This window comes from Podarcis pityusensis (assembly GCF_964106645.2).
Source record: "Podarcis pityusensis genome assembly, chromosome: 10".
Lineage (NCBI taxonomy): Eukaryota > Metazoa > Chordata > Lepidosauria > Squamata > Lacertidae > Podarcis > Podarcis pityusensis.
In genome coordinates this window covers 23,696,567-23,717,888 of record NC_138035.1, presented here as the reverse complement: position 1 = coordinate 23,717,888, position 21,322 = coordinate 23,696,567, and the positions used below count along the sequence as shown (strand labels likewise).

The 21,322-nt window shown below is 46.0% G+C and overlaps 2 protein-coding genes across 4 annotated transcripts in view; one reads left to right on the top strand and one right to left on the bottom strand.

Annotated features, from left to right (window-relative positions):
- AKR1D1 (aldo-keto reductase family 1 member D1) overlaps positions 1-9,181 on the top strand; it is a 37,582-nt gene extending 28,401 nt beyond the window's left edge. The window contains exons 4-9 of the mRNA XM_081024066.1: positions 183-260; positions 863-985; positions 3,675-3,784; positions 4,937-5,102; positions 6,460-6,542; positions 8,667-9,181. Of these exons, the coding sequence (XP_080880192.1) occupies positions 183-260; positions 863-985; positions 3,675-3,784; positions 4,937-5,102; positions 6,460-6,542; positions 8,667-8,709 (603 nt within the window). The 3' untranslated portion in view covers positions 8,710-9,181. The remainder of the gene's footprint in view (positions 1-182; positions 261-862; positions 986-3,674; positions 3,785-4,936; positions 5,103-6,459; positions 6,543-8,666) is intronic.
- A 431-nt stretch (positions 9,182-9,612) lies between these two features.
- Positions 9,613-19,208, bottom strand: LOC308486852 (protein mono-ADP-ribosyltransferase PARP12-like). Of its 3 annotated transcripts, none has more exons than XM_081024067.1 (8): positions 18,923-19,208; positions 16,653-16,873; positions 16,183-16,303; positions 14,421-14,517; positions 13,636-13,717; positions 12,936-13,066; positions 10,705-10,856; positions 9,613-10,027 (listed from the first exon to the last, which is right to left on the bottom strand). In XM_081024067.1, exons 2-8 carry the CDS (start codon positions 16,734-16,736, stop codon positions 9,747-9,749), a joined length of 948 nt encoding a protein of 315 aa, XP_080880193.1. In that variant the 5' UTR covers positions 16,737-16,873; positions 18,923-19,208; the 3' UTR covers positions 9,613-9,746. The 3 variants fall into 3 exon arrangements, with proteins under 3 accessions (XP_080880193.1, XP_080880195.1, XP_080880194.1); XM_081024069.1 differs by having other exon boundaries at positions 10,705-10,852; positions 12,947-13,066; XM_081024068.1 differs by having other exon boundaries at positions 13,636-13,714.
- Between the last annotated feature and the right edge of the window lie 2,114 nt (positions 19,209-21,322).

The following is a 21,322-nucleotide window of genomic DNA, read 5'->3' as shown; positions in this document are numbered from 1 at the left end:
AACAACCTTTCTCCCTCCTCTATGTGACATCCTTTTAATCACTTACCACCTGCTTCTACACATACTTTTCTGTCTTTCCAAGGTACCCACTGCCTCTCCCCTGGAAGGTAAAAAAACAGAATACTTATGCATTGTGGATTTCTCTTCCACAAACATATTTTTGTGTGTGCTTTCCCCCTCAGCCTGGAGAGCGCTTCTACCCAAAGGATGAAAATGGGAAATGGATGTACCATGAGACAGACCTATGTGCCACTTGGGAGGTGAGTAGATCTGAAGCTGCCGTGGGACCATCATCTTTGCATCTCCTAAGGCCAGGTGTGGGCAGACCTCACGCCCCTTCCTCCATCAGAGATCCTGGACAGCTTAGCTGGTTACCTTTATCTTCATTTTTCTGGCCTGAGGCTGCTGAACAATGTCGAGTAGGTCTGGATTTTGACACTGCTGTACTTCCTCACAGTGCTCCCAAGCTAGCTTTGCTTTGGAGAATTGTGGCTCCATGAAGACTACCTCAGATTTAGGGCCTTATCTCCCCTCTCTCATCTGACCTTCCCTTCAACACTCTATCTCACTGTTCTGCCTATTAGTTTTTTCCTTCTTCCTTTCCCCCTTTCCCTTTTCTGCTGTGGAGGTAAATCACTTCCTAGTCTTTCCTTATTTAAGTTCTTGATCAAAGGCTATTTCTTCAGCAAAGTCTGCCCCCTGCGGAAGCTTCTTGGCCTTCTCCTGTCCTCCTCTACATCCTGGCTCTTTCCTCACTTAGTTGCTACTGAGTCCCCTCCCTCCTTCCCTCCCTCCTTGGGGAATTGCTATAAATCTTTGACTCGGCTGCCTTCCCACAGTTTTGCCTGCTTTATCCCAACAGGCTTTGGAAGCATGTAAAGACGCAGGGCTAATGAAGTCCATTGGGGTGTCCAACTTCAACCGTAGGCAGCTGGAGATGATCCTCAACAAACCGGGACTCAAGCACAAGCCTGTCAGCAACCAGGTAATGGAGATGTGCAGGTGATGCAGTGACATGAGCATGCATCTTGTTGCTTTCACATCATCTGACATGCACTGTATGCCTTTGGTACTTGGGTGACGTATCAGAGTACCAAAGCATCTTGTATGGACCATTCTTATGATCTTGCAGCTGCGCCATGACGGCTGTGCTCTGCTTCCAGAGTCAGAGGCAGTAATGCTCCTGAATACCAGCCACTGCAAACCAGAGGAGGAGAGTGCGCTTTTATGCTCAGGTCCTGCTTTCAGGTTTCCCACAGGCATCTGGTTGGGCATTGTGAGGACAGGAGGCTGCACCAGATGGGCCAGGCTCTTCATATGGTCTTATGCTGAGGGAACTACCCAGTGGTGAGCATATTCATAGCTTCAGATGGCTGAGTGTATGAGTGGTTAAGTAATTTCAGACATGGTGCATAATGATCTTAAACCTGCCCCACTTCAGATCATAAAGATGCAAGGCCAGTATCAGATTGCTGTTGGGCCCTTTGGGCAACAAGAGTAGCATTGGGCTCACGTTCAGCACCTCTCCTTCCTCCTATAATCATATCCCCCCACCAAAAAAAACTAAAATACATCTTACCCAAGAGTTCTTCCCCCTCTCTCACAAATGCACTCATGTCTCTTCTTCCACTCATCTTTCTCTACCTAAATATGTTGCATGTCTTATCCAATTCTACAATTATATGACTCTATGAGAGCCCACCTAGTATAGCATCTTGTTCTCACAATCAGATCCCTATGGGAAGCTCACAAATAGGATCTGAGTGTGGCAGCCTTCAGCCCACCTTTGATTCCCACTTGTGGCACGGTAGACCTTCATTCATTCAGACACCCTTACTTATTTTTCTCTCCCCACCCCCACTCATTTTACACCAAATCCATATCACACAAATCATGCACCTCCAGTCCTCTCTCTCCCCTTCCCCACAAACTATGTATTCCCTAACTTGTCCCTATATTCATCAGTGAAAATATTTGACATGCCATTACAATAATAAGGATAACATGATGACTGATATTGTGAATTGCCATCAGCTCTTTGGAAAAGATCGGAGGAAGGAAAGAGGCTAGAAGGATGATCATAATTTTTAAATCTCAGTTCATTTTCCATGGACTCATAAACTGCAGTGAGGCAATCCTATATGACGCTTAGCCTAACCTGTCTGTTTCGAGCACAAAAGCACAATATCTTTATGTGGGAGAAAGAAGTGGGAAGAGCAACTACTTGGTAACTGCATGAAGGGAGAAGATATGGGGGAAATGAGAGCTAAAAGACCTGAACTGGCTGGCACAAGAGTGAAAACTGCAGGCAGCAACAGGGCTATGTGTCAATCAGCCGGTCTTTAGGACAGGGGTGGCTAACCTGAGGGCTGCACTCAAGGTTGGTCAATCCACCAAGTACCAAATGTCCACAGTGGTCATAGCCAATCATGGATGGACTTCCCCAACTACATGTTTACCACTGTGTATACAAACTCACCCAGCCAACGTACCGAGAGTCACTGTGACCAGGTGACCTGCTCAGTTTGCCTCTGAGGTGCTCTCTATGGATGGGCAACGTCCAGGCCCATCCTGTTCTCCCATCTTAGTGATCTTTTTCTTTAAACTGGACTTGAATTGGAGATCCCTCTAAGCAGAAGACACCTTAAAATGGAGGACAGTAAATCATTGCAGCCCACTCCTTTGTACATTTGGCTCCATTTCTTGTTGAATAAGAACTGTACACGAGACATTCTGGAGCTACAAAAGCTGTGTCATCAAAAAAAGCAGATTGTGGATCCGATTATAAAAGAATAATCTAGGAGACAATGGATTTCTGAGCACTCTGCACTTTTTTGACAAAACCCACTGAGAGAATGAGAGAGAGGGCTGGAACACAGTTTTCTTGGCAACTGGATGAGGTCAGTGTGTTCCACCAACATAAGCTTACAGTTGAATAAGCTAGCCTTATTGAAGCCTTTTCTCATCCCCACTTCCAGAGGCTCCAGTTTGAGCAAAGGAGGATTCACATGGGCTAGAAGCTGTGCTTTACTGGGACCAGCCTTGCAATAAACTTCACAAACAATAAATCAGTCCTGGGATAAATTGGGACCGCTCCATGGAATAGATACTTTTAAATCTATGAAACATTGGCCCATGTAGATGGTTCCCGGGGTCAACAAAAGTTTGCAGAACCCTGAGAGAAGCCAGTTTTCTCCCTCCTTCCTTAGAATTTTATCCCCAAACCTTTCACAGCTTTATAATGGGACTGTATTTGTGGCAAAGATATAAGGCAGGGATTGGGGACCTCTGACCCTCCAGATGTTGTGGAACTACAACTCCCATCATCCCTGATCGGTGGTCATGCTTGTTGGCCATTATGACCGTTAATCAGGGATGATGGGAGTTGTAGCCCCACAACACCTGGAGGGCCAGAGGTTCCCCGTCCTTGCTATAGCAGGATGGCTTCATCACACAGCATGGTGAGCTCTAGTCAAGAGTTTAGTTATCCAGGCAGGTTGAAATGGTTGTGTGGAAATGAGGGGAGAAGGGCCTGTTTCGCCTCCAGCAGTTTTCCCCACTGAAAATCATTCCCCAGGGGGGAATTACAGGCATTTACATGTTGACTTTGTGAACAAGGTTTCTTGATGGGACATTTTGTCATTAACCCAGCCTTCTGCATTCTGTCTCTGCAGATTGAATGCCACCCATATTTCACCCAGCCCAAACTTTTAGAATTTTGCAAACAACATGACATTGTCCTTGTCGGATACAGCCCTCTAGGAACATCAAGAGATGAAAGCTGGTGAGTGAGATGTTGTGTTTAGGAATATTAGAGCAGGGGTGGGGGACTTATAGACCTCCAGATGTGGTTGGACTCCAACTCCCATCAGACCCAGCCACCATGATCGGTGGTCAGGGATGATGGGAATTGTTGCTGGAGACAACTTCACCTTCTTTCCTCTGCTGCAGGGTCCACATTGTTCTCTTGCTGCTCCATCTGTTGCTAAATTGGTTTGAAATCTGTTAGCATGGTCCTCACCTGGTCCAAAGATCACCAGTATGCTACTCTCACACTGCCTGCATAGGCAAGGCGACCCACTTTAAAAATCAGCTGTATTGCACTCATATTGCCTGCGGATGCATTCAGCAGGGTGGTTTTCGAAACCATATAACAACTTGATTTGGTCTTGCTTCAGTCCCTTCACACCCCCATTACCGTATTTTTCGCTCTATAACACGCACCCGACCATAACACACACATAGTTTTTAAGAGGAGGAAAACAAGAAAAAAAATATTCTAAACGAAACAGTGGATGTATGATTTTTGTGGTTCATGCTGTGGCCAAAGACATGTGATCTGACGGTGAGTTTGGGGTAGCCCAATGCAAAAATCCTGAGGATCCATGTGGATCCGTGCTTTGTAACCATGTTTTAAGTGGGGAGGGAAGGAAAAGCACTCAAGGGACAAGGAACACGCGTGGGGTGGGTAGAGAAGGATGCTGTTAATAATGCAGAAGAGGGGTATAAGAGGAGAAGGCTCCTCTCCTCTCCCGCTTTGCTCCTTTAAAACAAGCAGGCTCTGCTTCTCTCCCTCCTCCCCGGCTTAGAGAGCTGAAAAGCTTTGCTGCTATTTAGCGAGCTGAGTGGGGAGGAGAGAGGGACAGAGAGCACAGTTTAAAGCAGCCAACCAGACAGGAGCCGCTTACACACTTATTTCAAAGCGAGCCACGGAGGAGGGAAGGAAGGGGAACCATAGATCCTCTGCTCACGACTGCAGCAGATCCCCCCGCCACCTGTAGGCATTCGCTCCATAACATGCACAGACATTTCCTCTTACTTTCTAGGAGGAAAAAAGTGAGTGTTATGGTGCAAAAAATACGGTAATTCTTCTTCTGCCACCAGACTGCCATGTAAGGCAAATCTAGGCTTATTTCCTTTCCTTTCCTACAACAAGGGTGAATGTGTCTTCCCCTCCGCTGCTGGAGGACCCTGTGTTAAAGGCCATTGGAGAAAAATACAACAAGACGGCGGCCCAAGTGGCGCTCCGCTTCAATATCCAGCGAGGGGTGGTGGTCATCCCCAAGAGCTTCACCGCAGAGCGCATTAGAGAGAACTTCCAGGTAAGCTTTCAAAAAAGCCTGCTCTGTGTGACAAATCACCTGCTGTTCTTTCTCCCCACCTCACTAGAAGGTAGCAAAGCCCACTAACCATGCAACTTCCGAAAGGGTCTTTGACAACAAGGCAGAAATAGCACTCCATGTCTGCAGTCTTCAACCTGTTCAATTCTCCCCCCCCCCCATTTTTTAAAAACAACTTCCACCGTTACAAAAACAAAACCAATACATTAATTGTCAACTTCCGTCTTCTTCAACTTTTTCAAACCAGGGACCTGCCTTTAGCCCAGCCATGTGCTTGGGACCCACTTTCGGTTGTTGTTTTTTTACTTTGATGATAGTATTGCCGTTGGCATATAATCTTGGCCCAGGATACAACCCAGCAGTGGATCTTAGCCCACTTCTTGAAGACCAGTGAACACTGGAGGGACCACAGATGGCTTTTCTCCTTTGGGTGATTCTCCCTCTGGTCCTGGGGAACTCCATAATGCCTTCTTCCACATGCTGCGGCCCTCGGTGGAGTTGTACCTGCCTTTATTCCAAAATAATAAGGATCTGAGGATCTGAATCTACAGCAAGCCCACCACTCTGGCGTAGGGAACAGAGTGGTTGGCTTGCTGTAGATTCAGATCTTTTCTTGGGATTGAAGCTCACTGGCTGAAATCGGGTCAGTCACAAACTCGCAGTCTAACCTACCTTGCAGGGTACTTGTGAACTGGACTAGATGATCCCCATGCAAGTCATCAAATATTGAGTGCCCATGCATGAATTTGTCCTCCATTCTGGTTATTTAAGGAATTTACCTTATACTGAATCAGACCATTGGCTCACCTGAATCAGTATTGTCTGCACTGACTGGAAGCGCCTCTCCAGGATTTAAGGCATTCCCAGCCATACCTGGAGATGCTGGGGATTGAACCTGGAACCTTCTGCACGCAAAGCAGATGCTCTGCCACTGAGCTATGGCCCTTATGGCTGCTCTCATTCCACCACAAACTTTACTATCATGTGCTGCTCATGTGATCCTTTTGCAGGGGCTGCGAGAATGAGGGTGTGCCTGCTGTCCAGCATCCATCACCTTTTAGGCCAGAGGCGAGGCTAAGGGCACAGCTCTCAATTTAAAGCCCTAGGTCTGAGCACCCTTTGTTTTGCTCCACAAAAACATGCTCTGTAAAGCTCAATCAGAGCAAACGTCAATCTGCAGAAAACCCAAATTGACAGACATGGAGCGCTAAAGTCCGGAACGAGCAGGGCAAAAGGTCAGTGTGGACAAGCCCACACTTAAGACACAGGCTTAGCCATCAGTTGCATAAATGTAGGATAATGGGTGGTTTCTCTCTCTCTCTCTCTCTCTTTTGCCAAGATCTTTGATTTTTCCCTTACTGACAAAGAAATGAAAGAGATTGAAGCGCTGAACAAAAATATCCGCTACGTGGAGATGTTAATGTAAGTATAAATCTAGATATGCAGCATGTAGAAGCATGAGTTGTACTGATGTGATAACCGCAGCTTAACTGTGGGCCTTTCCTGATGTTTTCAGTGCAGGACCCAAAAACCCACTCTACGGAAGGAAGGAGGGCCTCTTTGGCTTTGGATAAGATTTTCCCTTTGATAGGCTGCTTCTCACACGTGCATGACTTCCACTCTCTCTCTCTGTCCCTGCAAAGGTGGTTTTAGGTGGCACTGCACTACAGGCGGTGCCAAAACATTCTGCAGAATGAAGGATTTTGCATTGCATAAGGCACCACTGAAAGTTGACAGTCCCTGGCCCTAGAAATATCAACCAATTGCTTTGGATTCTTACAGGAATGTGTTCCCTATAACCCAGGGATGGGGCACCTGCTACCTTCCAGGTGTCTCGGACTCCAATTGTCATCAGCCCTATTCAACATGGCCCATTGGAGGATGATGGGAGTTGTAGTCCAACAACATCTGGTAGGACTTAGGTTCCCCACCTGCCATAAACCATTCACCAGACAGTACTGGTAGCTTAGCTCCTTTATGCTCTTAGGTCTGTCCAGACTAGCTGCAGCTGATCTGTCTTCTTCATTACATGGAGTGGGAGCTCTTAAGTCAAAGCATTGTCCTCCTGCACAAGACGATGTGCTTCCTTGCCTTAAGTAAGCTGGGAATCACAGCTATGCTCCAGTTTGCTGGCAGATCCCTAACATGGCCATTCTGTTGATCCTGAAACTTGTGAACATCCTCCATGTGTTCTAGGAAATGTGGAAAGTTGGTCACTTGCAATGCAGCTTTAGGAGCCCATGGTATTGTATTACATTTGGCTAGCTCTTGCCCAAGGACTTGCACGACTGAAGTCTGCAGTGAAACGGCCTTGGCAAAACAAATGCACCAGTAGATGCCAGCTTTAACATCATCACTCCCAAGACTCCTGGAAGCCAGTCAGGACATTAATGTCCCCTTACATAACCAAACCGAACTCATCCAGGTTTGAGTCCCAGCAGTTCAATTAGAGGGTGCAGCCAGGTTTGGATGGGCTGCCTGCCAGTTCATAGTGGAAGAGGGAGAAAGAGGCAACAGAAATGAGAGCCAGATAAGTTTATCCTTTGCTGACTCAAGGAGTTGGGATACATGCAGGGTTTGGCTACACTTTGTACCACATATAGTCAGGGAATCATTAGTGAAAATCAGGTGTTTGATCTTAATAACCCAAACTGACCCATGTTTTCTCCAAAAGCCAAACACTTGTGCTTAAAAAACCTTCTCAGATTCAAAGATTGTGTCTTGATAAGTAAAATCATCTTTTTACATATGAATACTTACTCTAATGGATCCTTCATATTGCAGGAGGCCTGTTTGCACCAAGTTTTAAAGCATACATATTAAGCACAGATCACCTTTTCTGTTCAAAATGGTGCATTTAGTTCTGTGTGGGGACTTCTTTCTGGAGGCAACAAATTGCCATACTCTAGGGATTTGAAAATGTTCTCCACCTACCTTCCAGTTAAAAGAAAACATTCCGGACTGCTTGCAACTAGGGTTGCCACCTTTGGTCAGCCAAAATAAGGGACAAGTCCCACACTTTCCCTTAAAATAAGGAACCACCCCATATTATAAAGCACAGGTGGCAACCCTAATTGCAATACTTGAAGAAATAACCCTTGAAATACAGTGGTACCTCGGGTTACAGACGCTTCAGGTTACAGACTCCGCTAACCCAGAAATAGTACCTCAGGTTAAGAACTTTGCTTCAGGATGAGAACAGAAATCGCGTGGCAGCAGGAGAGCCCATTAGTGGTACCTCAGGTTAAGAACAGTTTCAGGTTAAGAACGGACCTCCGGAACAAATTAAGTTCTTAACCCGAGGTACCACTGTACATAAAATATGATCACTTCAGATGTTTTGGACGACAGCTCCTACAATACTCTACCACAGACCACAGCTGTGACTGATGGGAGTTGCCGCTCAAAACATCTGGAAAGGTCATCTATTACCCCTGCAGTAGATCATACCAATAGCAAGCCTGAGGTCAAGGTGGAGGGATGTTGCTGTTGTGGTTATTTATGGTGTTAGCTGCCACTATTAACTGTGACTTCAATTTGTTTCAGGTGGCAGGACCATCCAGAGTATCCTTTTCATGATGAATACTGAAAATGGTGCATCCACTACCGTGTGCTTGGTTTTAGTGATCTTTGTTCCTTGTTATCTTTTAGCTTTGAATTTAGTAACAGCATCATTGTAATCTTTCTGCAAGTCCCTAGATTTCTCCTATGCCAACCCTCCACAATTTGTCCAAGATAAATGTGGATAATCAGGGCCGCTCAGAAGAGTAGTTTCAAGTCAGTGTTCAACTGCCACTATTATTGCGATGGAGGAGAGCCAAGGTGTTGTGGTTTTTGTTTCGTATAAGACGGAGGATCTCTCTTTGACTTGCTGTCTCAAATTTTTGCCTTGTGTAACAAACATTAAAGAACATTTTCGATTAAATCTCTGATGAACTTGAACAGTTGGATGCAAGGTTAGGAAACATAGTATGATGGTGGCAATCATTCAAAGCAAAACTGGATGTGAAATTTGGAGTAGCTTACTTATTAAAAAAAGTAATCTTCTAGATCAGAATGTTCCTTCATTGTATGTTTTTTTGGCACTTGTGCCCATCTTATGTGAATATAAAAGGACTTATGGACCAAAGCCACCTTTGGCTACACTTTAGAGCAGGGCTGGGGGGACCAACGGGCCTCCAGTCACTCCCATCCTTCTTGACCACTGGTCCTGCTAGCTAGGGATGATGGGAGTTGTAGTCAAAAACAGCTGGAGACCCAAGTTTGGGAAACTCTGGGTTATGCAGTCTGGAGCTGATGGGAATTGTCCCAATGACATTTGAAGGGCCACAATTTTCCCACTCCTGCTTTAGAGTGAAGGCAATGGTCAATTATACAAGCAGTCAGGAGTGGTGCCAGATGGGTGTGGTCAGCATGGGGCCCTCAAAAACCTTTCAGCTCCAGTAACCTTTAAGCAATGCCAACAAGCCAGCTAAGAATATGGGTTGTTCACTTGTAACATGTAACGTTTTTAATATGCAGAAGTAAAATAAATCACAGTAGCCTTTTAAATAAGAAATCGTTAAAGTTTTAGATATATAAAAAAGGATTTCAAGTCCATGTTTAGAGGAGGAGGATTGCTGCCCTTTACATGACCACACAATGGGACACTGGCTGATACTCAAATATGTATGCTGGGTAAATCTGATACTTCTCAAAGATGACAAAAATAGAAGGATCAAGAACGTTGTCCACACAGCTATCATAAAAGTTGTTCGATTGGTTAGATCTCGATGGAGGGCGGAGGTAAGCAGGATTTCCTTGAACGTAATCTCCAACCAGAACTTTAGCTACAAACATGCTCCTGATGTGGGTATCCGACTGGCAATATGCATGTGAGTAACTGGCGTCTCTGGCAAAATAGCTTCCTGAAAGAAGAGATGTCTGTAAGAATCAAGCAAGCCAATGTGAGATTGCTGCACAAATAATCATCTTGAACATTTTAGACCACGCCCTTCCTTTTCGATCTTCCATTGCAAGTGCCATTGCTCACATAGCCAAAATAGCATCATCCACACCCAACAGGGAGTATCAACAGGCTCATGGAAACCCTTGGTGTGGGGGGAACCCTCCAAAATAGCCCATTGAGGCTGTTCTGGATGCAGGGTGTGTGCTTTGCTCACTGTGATATTCTCTTGCCTTTGTGCTCACACAGCTGCTTTCTCTGCCTACCTCCAATGCCAGCCCATTTGGTGACTTGCACAGGGCAACCACAAAGGTGTGGAGAGTAGACTTCTGAAGAGGAGGGGCAGGGAAGCAAGTGGATATAGGAGATCATTCAATCACAGATATTCAGTTGGCAAAAGAAGAATCACCAAGGTCCCCTAAGCCTTCCACGTTGCTGCGGACTTTCAACAAACACACTTTTTTGTACTTGATTGGTGTTGGAAAGGATTAAATTCTGCTGAGGACTTAATATCAGGCTATAGACAGGGTATGGTATGGTCCTTGCAATTTGTGTGTGTGTTCCTCTCAGGTTCATTGCACACTAGATGGAGAAAACATGCACAGCTACGCACATTTCCTGCCCGCTCTGAATTGGTACCTTTTCCATAGAGAGTCCCATGGGTCCCACAGATTCTCCAGTCAAAGTTCTGCCCACAGATGTCATGCAAATGGCGTTTGCTGGTGCCATGGAACAATAACCTTTCGTCTACCTTGTCCCCCCCATTCATCTTCTTCATCTGCTCTTTCTGCCTAGAAACAGAAGCATCTACTTTATAAAAAAATAAACACACACTCCGAGTCAAACTCAATGCGCCCAAGAATTAAAACTCCTTTCCTTGAACCAGCTCTCAGGCAATGCAATGAAAGGATCAGCAAGTCTGTTTACACATTTGCCAGCATAATTTTATACACTTTTTTTCTAGCAGAGTAGTCAAATAATTACTTTCCCAAGATCTACCAGCTTACTATATTGTAACTATGTATACTCTACATTAAAATCCAAATTCTACACCAAGCAAACCTTTATGTCTGGAGGTGGTTGGAGGATGGATGGCGGCTAATGGATTGAGGTTGAATCCTGACAAGACAGAAATACTGTTCTTGGGGGACAGGGGGTGGGCAGGTGTGGAGGACTCTTTGGTCCTGAATGGGGTAACTGTGCCCATGAAGGACCAGGTGCACAGTCTGGGAGTCATTATGGACTCTCAGCTGTCCATGGAGGCGCAGGTCAATTCTGTGTCCAGGGCAGCTGTCTACCAGCTCCATCTGGTATGCAGGCTGAGACCCTACCTGCCTGTGGACTGTCTTGCCAGAGTGGTGCATGCTCTGGTTATCTCCCACTTGGACTACTGCAATGCGCTCTACATTGGGCTACCTTTGAAAGTGACGCAGAAACTACAACTAATCCTGAATGTGGCAGCTAGACTGGTGACCGAGAGCGGCCGCCAAGACCACATAACACCGGTCCTGAAAGACCTAAATTGGCTCCCAGTACATTTCTGAGCACAATTCAAAGTGTTGGTGCTGACCTTTAAAGCCCTAAATGGCCTCGGCCCAGTATACCTGAAGGAGCGTCCCCACCCCCATCATTCAGCCCAGACACTGAGGTCCAGCACCAAGGGCCTTCTGGTAGTTCCCTCACTATGAGAAGCGAAGTTACTGGGAACCAGGCAGAGGGCCTTCACGGTAGTGGCACCCGCCCTATGGAATGCCCTCCCCTCAGATGTCAAAGAAACAAACAACTATCAGACTTTTAGAAGACATCTGAGGGCAGCCCTGTTTGGGGACGTTTTAAATATTTGAAGTTTTATACTGTTTTTAGTGTTCTGTTGGAAGCCGCCTAGAGTGGCTGGGGAAACCCAGACAGATGGGTGGGCTAAGAATAATAATTTATTATGGGCACTTCCATTAGACAAGGGAATCATCAGACTGCTGTGGAGTGAAGGCTTTGCCAAGATTGCACAGTCTCACCTTTGGAGTACAACTTACAGCTAGTTTTCACTGCTCATTCTATCTCCTATAGCTGAACTGGGTGGTGGTAGAGATTATGGTCACTAGGCAGCCACTGGCCAATTTCTGTTGGACCACTTAGTGCAAACTCCCCCAACCTAGTGCCCTCCAAACATTTTGGACAACAGCTTCCATCAGCCCCAGTCAACACGGCCAATGGTCAGGGAAGATGGGAGCTGTAGACTCAAACATCTGGAAAGGAATCAGGTTGAGGAAGGCTGCTGTTTGCTGGGATTCTTGGAAAGAATGGTGGTCAGATTCTGTAAGAGATTACTTCAGAGGCAACCTACATGTGATACTAGTCACATATTTAAATAAATCCTCCGAAACAATTGTCCGGGAGTTCTCCAACACCTGAGACCACCACTGCCAACTCATGTAGGGATGCTACTGGGCAGCAGGTTGGGTGGCCACTGTGTCCCAAACACTAATCCCAACACTGGCATGGATGGGTATCCTGGTGAGTGAGATGGAATCCCTTTGGATAATGGTACCCCATAATCCTCCAGTCTGTGCTGATGCTGCTTTGAATGCCCAGGTGGATGCTGTAGGGGCAAGTCAACCTCTGTATGACTGAAACATGACAAAGAAATATCAATGTGCTTCCCTCAAAATATAATCCATGGCCAGCTACATATTTGTGACACCAGGCTGCAAAATTTGAATTCCCACCCAATGATCGAGGAATAGCAGTCAAGTAAGGAGTCATAGCCAATTATAGTAGTATCCCCCCTTCACCACAAAAAGAGACGAAACCATTTCTAGACTCTCATACCATGATCTCCCATCCCTTGGAGGAGAAGGAAATCAAATACGAACCACTGGAAGACTTGCCAAAGAGACGGGTTCTGAATCCTTTGGAGTCTGTGGATAACATAACCCTCCATGGTCTTCTGAAAGAGTTCCTTAATTTCATTGTATTCTTCAGCAGAATCAGAGATCTCCACCAGCTAGGCACAAATCATAGTGAAATGAACCATTCCATATTTGTTTTCAGACATTTATTTTCTCACATTTATACATCACTCTTCTGAAACAACACAAACCCTGTTTTGTGTTTAACATTGCTTCGCACCGATTGAAATTGTTCATTTTCATGTTTCATGTTTTTCTTTAAAAAAATTGTCTCTTTAGAATGTTAACTTTACCACTAGCCCATAGTACTTCAGTCTCTATATTCTGTCTCCCACCTGGCAATGCATTCACTTGAGCAGGTACTTAACTCAGCTCCTTTCAGCTCTCAGCTCCAACACTGCCACCCATTTCTTACTCTTCTTGTGCTAGTGGGCTGCTCTCCTTTTCATACAGAGGAAGCAGCTGAAAAGCACCATAGCTCAGTGGCAGAACATCAGCTTACATGCCAGAGCCTCTAGGTTCAATTCCTGGAATCTGCAGGTAGGACAGGGGATGCCCCCATCTGAAAACCTGGAGAGCCACTGCTAGCTCTCCAGAACCAAGCTAGATGTACCAATACAGGCCTTTGGTCAGCTGTGTAGTAGTAAGGGGGAAATGTGAATACCTTATAGCCTACGTTAGGCAATGCTGATCGGTCCCAGCTTGAAGGAAACAAAGGGGTGGGAAGAGAAGACTCAAAACGACTGCTGCAGACAAGAGACAAAACAATCATCTAATAGCCGGGAGAAGAGGAAGCAGAAATTGGTTCCACTGTTGAACTACTAGGCAATTCATTCCATTGTTGGAGGATCAAGACTTTCCCCTCTAATATTCAACACATATATCCCCAGCCTTGCCCAGTAGTTAACTCAAGTTTCAATACAATTAAGCATCTTTTGCATTATGTTTGATTTCTTAAGCTAGATGTAGGGTTAAGAAATAAAAGGCACAGGGGCATTGTTCTATCACTTGCATGGATGCATAATTTCTGAAGTGTGCAGTTTGCCATGTCAAGCTGCAGCAACTGCAGCCCCTTCTATTAGAAGCTCCTGGAGGCCTTGCCCTGGTTTTCTTTTTGGCAACCCACCTGGCAAACCATACCCCCCCCCCATTATCTAAAAATTGGAACACAAGAGAAGCAAGCTCACCTTGCTCATCTGCTGCTTGTAGCCATGGTTCAACCAAAGGGATCCTATGTCTATTTTACACATATCCTTTGCATGCATTGATTTAGGTTTTATTTGAAACATTTATATCCCACCGCTAGGAGACATTTGAGGCAATCTACGCCCAATCCAAGTCACATAGTCAAATATTAAAAAAATATATCTTGCCCCCCCCCTCAAATATGCACAAACAGTTTAGTAGACATTGACCAAGCTAGGCTGAGAATGAAAACATATCCAATACCCCATCTCATTGTCACGTCCTCCTCCAAAGAGCACAAGCTTGGGCCACCTGCAGACTCTTCTCCGGGTTCGGTAGTACAGGTTTCTCTGGACCATCTCTTGAGGGAAACGGTAGTGGTCAATGTTAAAAATCTCATGTGCATCAGCAGCTTAGAATTAATTACAGAGAACTACTGAACAGTACAGGGTCCTGCTTTCTCCCTAAGATATGATCACAATACAGCTCCTCTCACTTTGGTCGTGCACCTTCAGAAAAACCAGGGCTACTCCAAAGGACCTGCTGAGTGACCATTCATCCCCATTTGTTTGCACAAAACCTGTGGAAAGGTCTTTACTGAGCATTTGTTTCCACCCCACCCATTTTTTTGCAGGGTATTTACCGTATTTTTCGTCCCATAGGACGCACTTTTCCCCCTCCAAAAATGAAGGGGAAATGTGTGTGCGTCCTATGGGGTGAATGCAGGCTTTCGCTGAAGCCTGGAGAGCGAGAGGGATCGGTGCACACCGACCCCTCTCGCTCTCCAGGCTTCGCGCAGCTCTCCGCAAGGCACTGGGCTCCCACGGCTTGCGGAGAGTTGCCTGTTCTGGGGGCTGGGGTCGGGGGAAGCTCGGGCTTCCCCTGCCCCAGCCCCGCGCCTGGGGGGGAAAATAATTTTTTCCCCTTTATTTCCCCCCCAAAAAACTAGGTGCGCCTTATGGGACGGTGCGTCCTATAGGGCGAAAAATACGGTATACAACAATGAACACTAGCCCTGATTTGCTTGCACTATCTTTTATACACCTTCCTGTTAATCATTTGTTCACCCCACTTTTCAGTGCATGTTCCCATCACATTCCTAACTATAGAAAGTCCTGGTTGGTTGGTTGGTTGGTTGGTTGATTGATTGAAGTGGATCTGTTGTGCTATTTTGGCAGTGCATTTAATCCACTTTAATTTTACAAAGCTAAGTTTCCAGGATGCATTTGAATCTCTCCTACAGAATAATGACTGCCTGGAAGCACATCCAAACAAATGCAAATCCCTATGTGCAGAACAGCAATAGAGTCCTCTGTGGACTTCACCAGGTTTGCATCGAGCCAATGCATTACAGCAGGCCCACATTCAAAAATCTGGTTGTCCTTGCCCTCACTCGACAAAGTGTATGTAGAGGAAGACATTGTAATGAAACAGCTTGTTCTCGAGCTTTAGAAATCGTTACTATGAACAATGGGACCAAGGACTGAGTCATTTTTTAGATTAGCACATGTTAAATTTCTCAGAAACTAGCACCATTTTTGTATGGCAAGGTATCTACATGGAACACCTTCAGTGTGGTAAAAAGAGAGGGAGTCAAGAGTTATGTCAGAGGAATCTCTCCTGCTAAAGGCTGCTGTTCTCAATCATCCTGCACAATTTTAAAAGTTATTTATTTGGTTGTGGGCAGTTCCTCTGCTTAAGTGTTGGCCTTCCTATTAGTTGCAGCTGCCTCCTCCCTTTACTCTGTCCTTTGTGCACCTGGCAGTGATTGGGCCTCAGAACGGCAGCAAGACCTTGCTAGATACTGAAAGCAAAAACACTGTGTTTCAGCTTTGCAAGTACAAGGTATACGCAGGAGAATTTCATTTCCTCTTCTCTTGAAACAAGTTGCTGCCTCATAACTAGCAACGCTTTTGTGTTGGGACGGGTAGAACGCAGAAATACCAAAAACAGCAACAAGTTTTGTGAATGTAGAGATCAGAAGGGCATTATGCCACCCCCTACCTTAATGAGGATGATACACTACCTTGGAAATTTACTTCGTACAGCTGAGTACCAGCATGGAAGAAGATAACGCCTCTGTGGTCTGCCTGGTAAGCAGCCTCCAATTCTTCCGATGATATTGTGGCAGCACAGTGCTCCAAATGCTACAGAGAGGTGTTGGAAAGGGAGATAGCAGAGTATCCATTGGCTTTGAGCTTTTTGATTTTCAAGAGTCTTCAGCAAACTTTGAAACTGGCCTTCCCAATCAGATGCCCTCCAAATTGTTTTGGACTACAACTCCCACAATTCCTGCGACTTGTCTTTGTCAGCCCCTAGGCCAGTCTTCCCCTCCAGGTGTTGTTGGACTCCCCCAGAGGAGAAGGCCGTGAAAGTAGTAGCAGGACTATTGCCGGCTGGGAGGTGGGTAGCTGTGCTATTACGAAGGGCAGTAAAAGAGACCACTCAGTGAGAGTCATTAAGATTTGGCTCAGCAGGAGAAGAAGGGTACCTCACCTTTTTCCCATACTCAATCCACCTGTCAGCCTCATCCAACCAATACCAGATGAATTCTATTCTGACAATGGAGTCTAAGAGCATGACAATGGAGTCTAAGAGTGTTCAGGGATGGGTCTGTTGTTTCATCTGGCGCTAGTCCTCTTTGGAAGACCTCCCCCACTTCAATAAGCACGGGAAAGAGAAGGACCAGCTGGGGAACAATGATTCCAAGCTTTAACCTGAAACGTAAAGTTAAGACATTCATTAGCATCGCGTCAAGGAGATTAGCCAATGCCTTTATACAGGAAGCTACCTTATACCAACTCATTCTAGGCCAATGTTGTCAGTCCAAATCCATCTGCCCTAGGCAGTACGGCCCAAGGTCAGGCATGATGGGAGTTGTCAGCCAACATCTGGATGTCTATAGGTTGCCCACCCCTGCCCTATTCTGACCGGCAGCAGCTATCCAGGGTCTCCAGCAGGAATTACCCATCCATCACCTGCTCCCTTTTTAATTGCATGTACTCATCACATGCATAAGGACATCCCACTGAATGATGCTCCCTCCCCAGAAGGATGTTTTTAGAGCATCAGGAGGCAATAAAGCACTTTAGGAGAGGAGAGATGCCACAGATAAGAAGAACTAGATCCACGTAGAATGACTATGAGCGCAGAGGGTTTGCTACACTCAAACTGAACTGACCACAGTCATGAGGCATTGACCAGAAACTAGGGTGGCCATGTGTCCTACTTTAAGGATGGCTGTCCTCTTTTTTAAGAGCTGCCAAAGGACAGTTCTTCATTGGAAGGCATCATCTTTTGGGAGGGCTAGCCAGTCCGGATCCAGGCTAAAGAACCTCAAGGAGAGAGAAAAGGCACCTTTGCATTGCCCAGCAACCCTGAGCCCTTGGGTAGCAGGCACACCCAGGTTACAGTCTTTCCCGCAATGTCAAATTATAGCCATTTCTAAATTTACAACTATACATATAAATTAGCATATGCAAATGTTACATGTTATGCTCTCTCTTTTTAGCAATGGCCACCCCATTGGAAGACCCATCTAGCCATATATTGGTTTGTAAATTGAGCCTAATGGTTGCTTAAAGTTTGCTTTCTGGTGTGTTACCTTCCCCTTAAAGTAACCAGAGTTATAACAAGCGCAAACTACTCCAGGAACATATGCCTGTCTTATCCAGTACTGCCAGAGGTTAAAGGCCTTTTATTTTTGTTGCAAATGCTTTCAGACTTTGCCTCTTCCTCAATCAGCTTTCGGTTTCCACCTGGCCTTTGCTTACAGCAGCGTCACTCAAATGTTTTGAAGTGGGACTGACTTGTAAACTTCCAAAATGCCTCAGGGCCCACTTGCAAAACTAAGACCATATTTTGAGTTCTGCTTTCCCCCCATTGCAACAGAAAATTCAAGACTACCAAATCAGCAGTTAACACTGCAGAGGTTTGTCTACCTCCCCCATTTTTAATGCCTAGATTGCTGTCTCTATTCCCAATGTCCAGGCTGTGAGTGTCCCCCTGCCATCTCTGTGCTCACAAGCTTACTCAGCAGTAACCTTAGGAGTAAAAAAGCATTTGACAATCCTTCCAGCCAGATATACTTTTACTGCACCAAGCTTCTTAGAAGTATACACATCACATTGCAAGAAAGGAGATTCTAAGTGAACATCAGGAAGAACTTTTGGGCAATAAGAGCTGTTTGACAGTGGACCGGTCTTCCTCAGGAGGTTGTGGACTCTCCTTCCTTGGAGGATTCTAAGCAGAGGTTGAGTGGCCATCTGTCATGGATGCTTTAGCTGAGATTCTTGCATTGCAGGAATTTGGACTAGGTGACCCTCAGTGTCCCTTCCACTCTACAAATCTATGATTCTATACCCGGAAGTAAACAAAGATTATTTAAAACATGTTCTTTTTTAGACAGGGATGGGTAACCTGTGGCCTGACAGATATTGTTGGAGCACAGCTTCCACACACACACCCCGACCTTTGCGTACACAAGCTGGCAGTGGCGTAGCGTGGGGGGTGCAGAGGGGGCCGGCCACACCGGGCACAACATCTGGGGGGGGCGCGCTCGCTGGGGGGGGCGCAGCTCTCTGCCCCTACCGGGTGAGGGGGCGCAAATTACTTGCCTTGCCCCGGGTGCTGACAACCCACGCTACGCCACTGCAAGCTGGTGCCGATAGGCTCAGCAGTCCATCAACTTCTGGAGCGCCAGAGACTCCCCATTGCCGCTTTGAGAGCCCTTCAGGAAAAGAGACAGCTGTCCTCTACCCACTTACCTTTTTCAGTCTTTGCCAGAGACGTTCTGTGGCGCATCTCACAGGAAAGCCAGCAGGGGGAAAAAGACTTGTTATCCTTGCCCCTCTTGTGTGAAAACAATCCTGTTACAATCGAGTCATATTTAGTCCAAAGCCAATTCAACAGGAGACCAAGTCAGGTAGGATTCAAGGCAGAGTAATATTTTTTAAAAAGAACAATAATAAAAAAAGCTACAAAGGAGAACAACAACAGAAATATCAATCAGGAGAACCTTCTAGCCTTGACTTCCCATGGATCGCCTTCCAACTCAACTACCCTCTAATCAGCCCAGCCTTGCAAGCCCCACCCTCCAGCCTCTTGGCTTTCCTGGCTAGATAATTAACTGGATCACCTGTCTCTGAGTCAAAGGCTCAGTTAACTCTTTCCAATGCCTTTCTGCCATTGAGAAATGTGGCTAAGGGAAACAGGGCTGTCAGCTAGGGTGGCTAGTTTTGAAGGGCTGTTGTTGTTGTTGTCATTTAGTCGTGTCCGACTCTTCGTGACCCCATGGACCAGAGCACTCCTGTCTTCCGCTGCCTGCCGCAGTTTGGTCAAAATCATGCTGGTAGCTTCGAGAACACTGTCCAACCATCTCGTCCTCTGTCGTCCCCTTCTCCTTGTGCCCTCAATCTTTCCCAACATCAGGGTCTTTTCCAGGGAGTCTTCTCTTCTCATGAGGTGGCCAAAGTATTGGAGCCTCAGCTTCAGGACCTGTGCTTCCAGTGAGCACTCAGGGCTGATTTCCTTAAGAATGGATAGGTTTGATCTTCTTGCTTAGACTTAAACTAGGTTAACAGGCATCCCCTTTCCCAGGGAATTGTAGTTCCCAATGGGAAGGTTCATGGTGTAGTGGTCTGGAGTTGCAGTGGGTCAAGCACCCTTTACTATTTCTACAGCTGGGGTCCTCTCTTCAGCTAGGGGAGAGAGACCAGGGGTCCAGGTAAGGGTAAAGGACCCCTGACAGTTAAGTCCAGTCGTGGACGACTTTGGGGTTGCGGCGCTCATCTCGCTCTATAGGCCGAGGGAGCCGGCGTTTGTCTGCAGACAGTTTTTCTGGGTCATGTGGCCAGCATGACTAAGCTGCTTCTGGTGAAACCAGAGCAGCGCACGGAAACGCTGTTTACCTTCCCGCCGGAGTGGTACCTATTTATCTATGTGCACTTTGCTTTTGAATTGCTAGGTTGGCAGGAGCAGGGACCGAGCAACGGGAGCTCACCCTGTCGCAGGGATTCTAACCACCAACCTTCCAATCGGCAAGCCCTAGGCTCAGTGGTTTAGACCACAGAGCCACCCTTGTTCCTCTCCAGCATCCTAGACCTGCCCAATTAGCATGAAATGGGAGCTGTTTAGCCTCTGTATCCTCCAAAGCTAAGGGAAACTGCTTTGCACAACTGTACATAATAGGCAAATTTGAGTATAAAAATGTGTATTGCAGGATAAATTGACATTGATGGGTTCTTATGAGGGTTTTTTTTTTTATAAAAAAAGAAAGATTTGCAAACCAAAGTGGAAATGTGATAACTTAGGATTGGGAAAGTGATAAATCAAAACCGTCATGCAGGGCTGGGCAATATATCAATATATTGTCCTAAACTGGTTTGAAATCTACATCATGATATCAGTTTATATAATTTTTGTCCTGGCAATATATCACGAATCACGATGATGGTGATGATGTGTGTGTGCTATGCAAAAATCAGAATGTGGGGGGAAACTGTGAAGCCAGCCAATGCTTCTCTCAATTCCTGCAGCCCCTGTTAAAACTGCCGTCTCCGTTCTCCCCTGCCTCATGCAGGGGGCAGCGAATTACAAGAGCAGGCGCTGGCAAAAATCATGATGAAGGAAAAACCAGGAAGCTAGTCAATGCCTCTGCATAGCTCCGTTCTTCTTTCAGACATTGTGATGTATCGGTATATTGTGATGTTTACCTGGCGATACATCACAATGTTGAAAACTAGATATTGCCCAGCCCTACTGACAAGATTCACCCATCCCTAAGTCCCACACATGTCTACTTATAAGCAAGCCCCACTAAGTTCAGTGGGACTTACTCCCAGGAAAGTGTGTATATGCTTGCAGAGATAGTCACATGTTGCCTCCTGAAAAGGAAAGTTGCTTCCCATGCCAGGGACAGCCCCAAATATTTTGCCGCCTAAGGCAGAGCAGCAGAGCTTCTCAATCTGACTCAGCTAACACTCAGTTTCCCCCAGTTTGGTTCAGAACTTGCGACTCAGCTGGACCTAGAGTTATGTCTAGGGAAGTTTTTAATGTTTAATGCGCTATCGTGTTTTTAATATCTGATTGTGAGCCACCCAGAGTGGCTGGGGAAAACTAGCTAGATGGGTGGGTTATAAATAATAAAGGTAAAGGTACCCCTGACC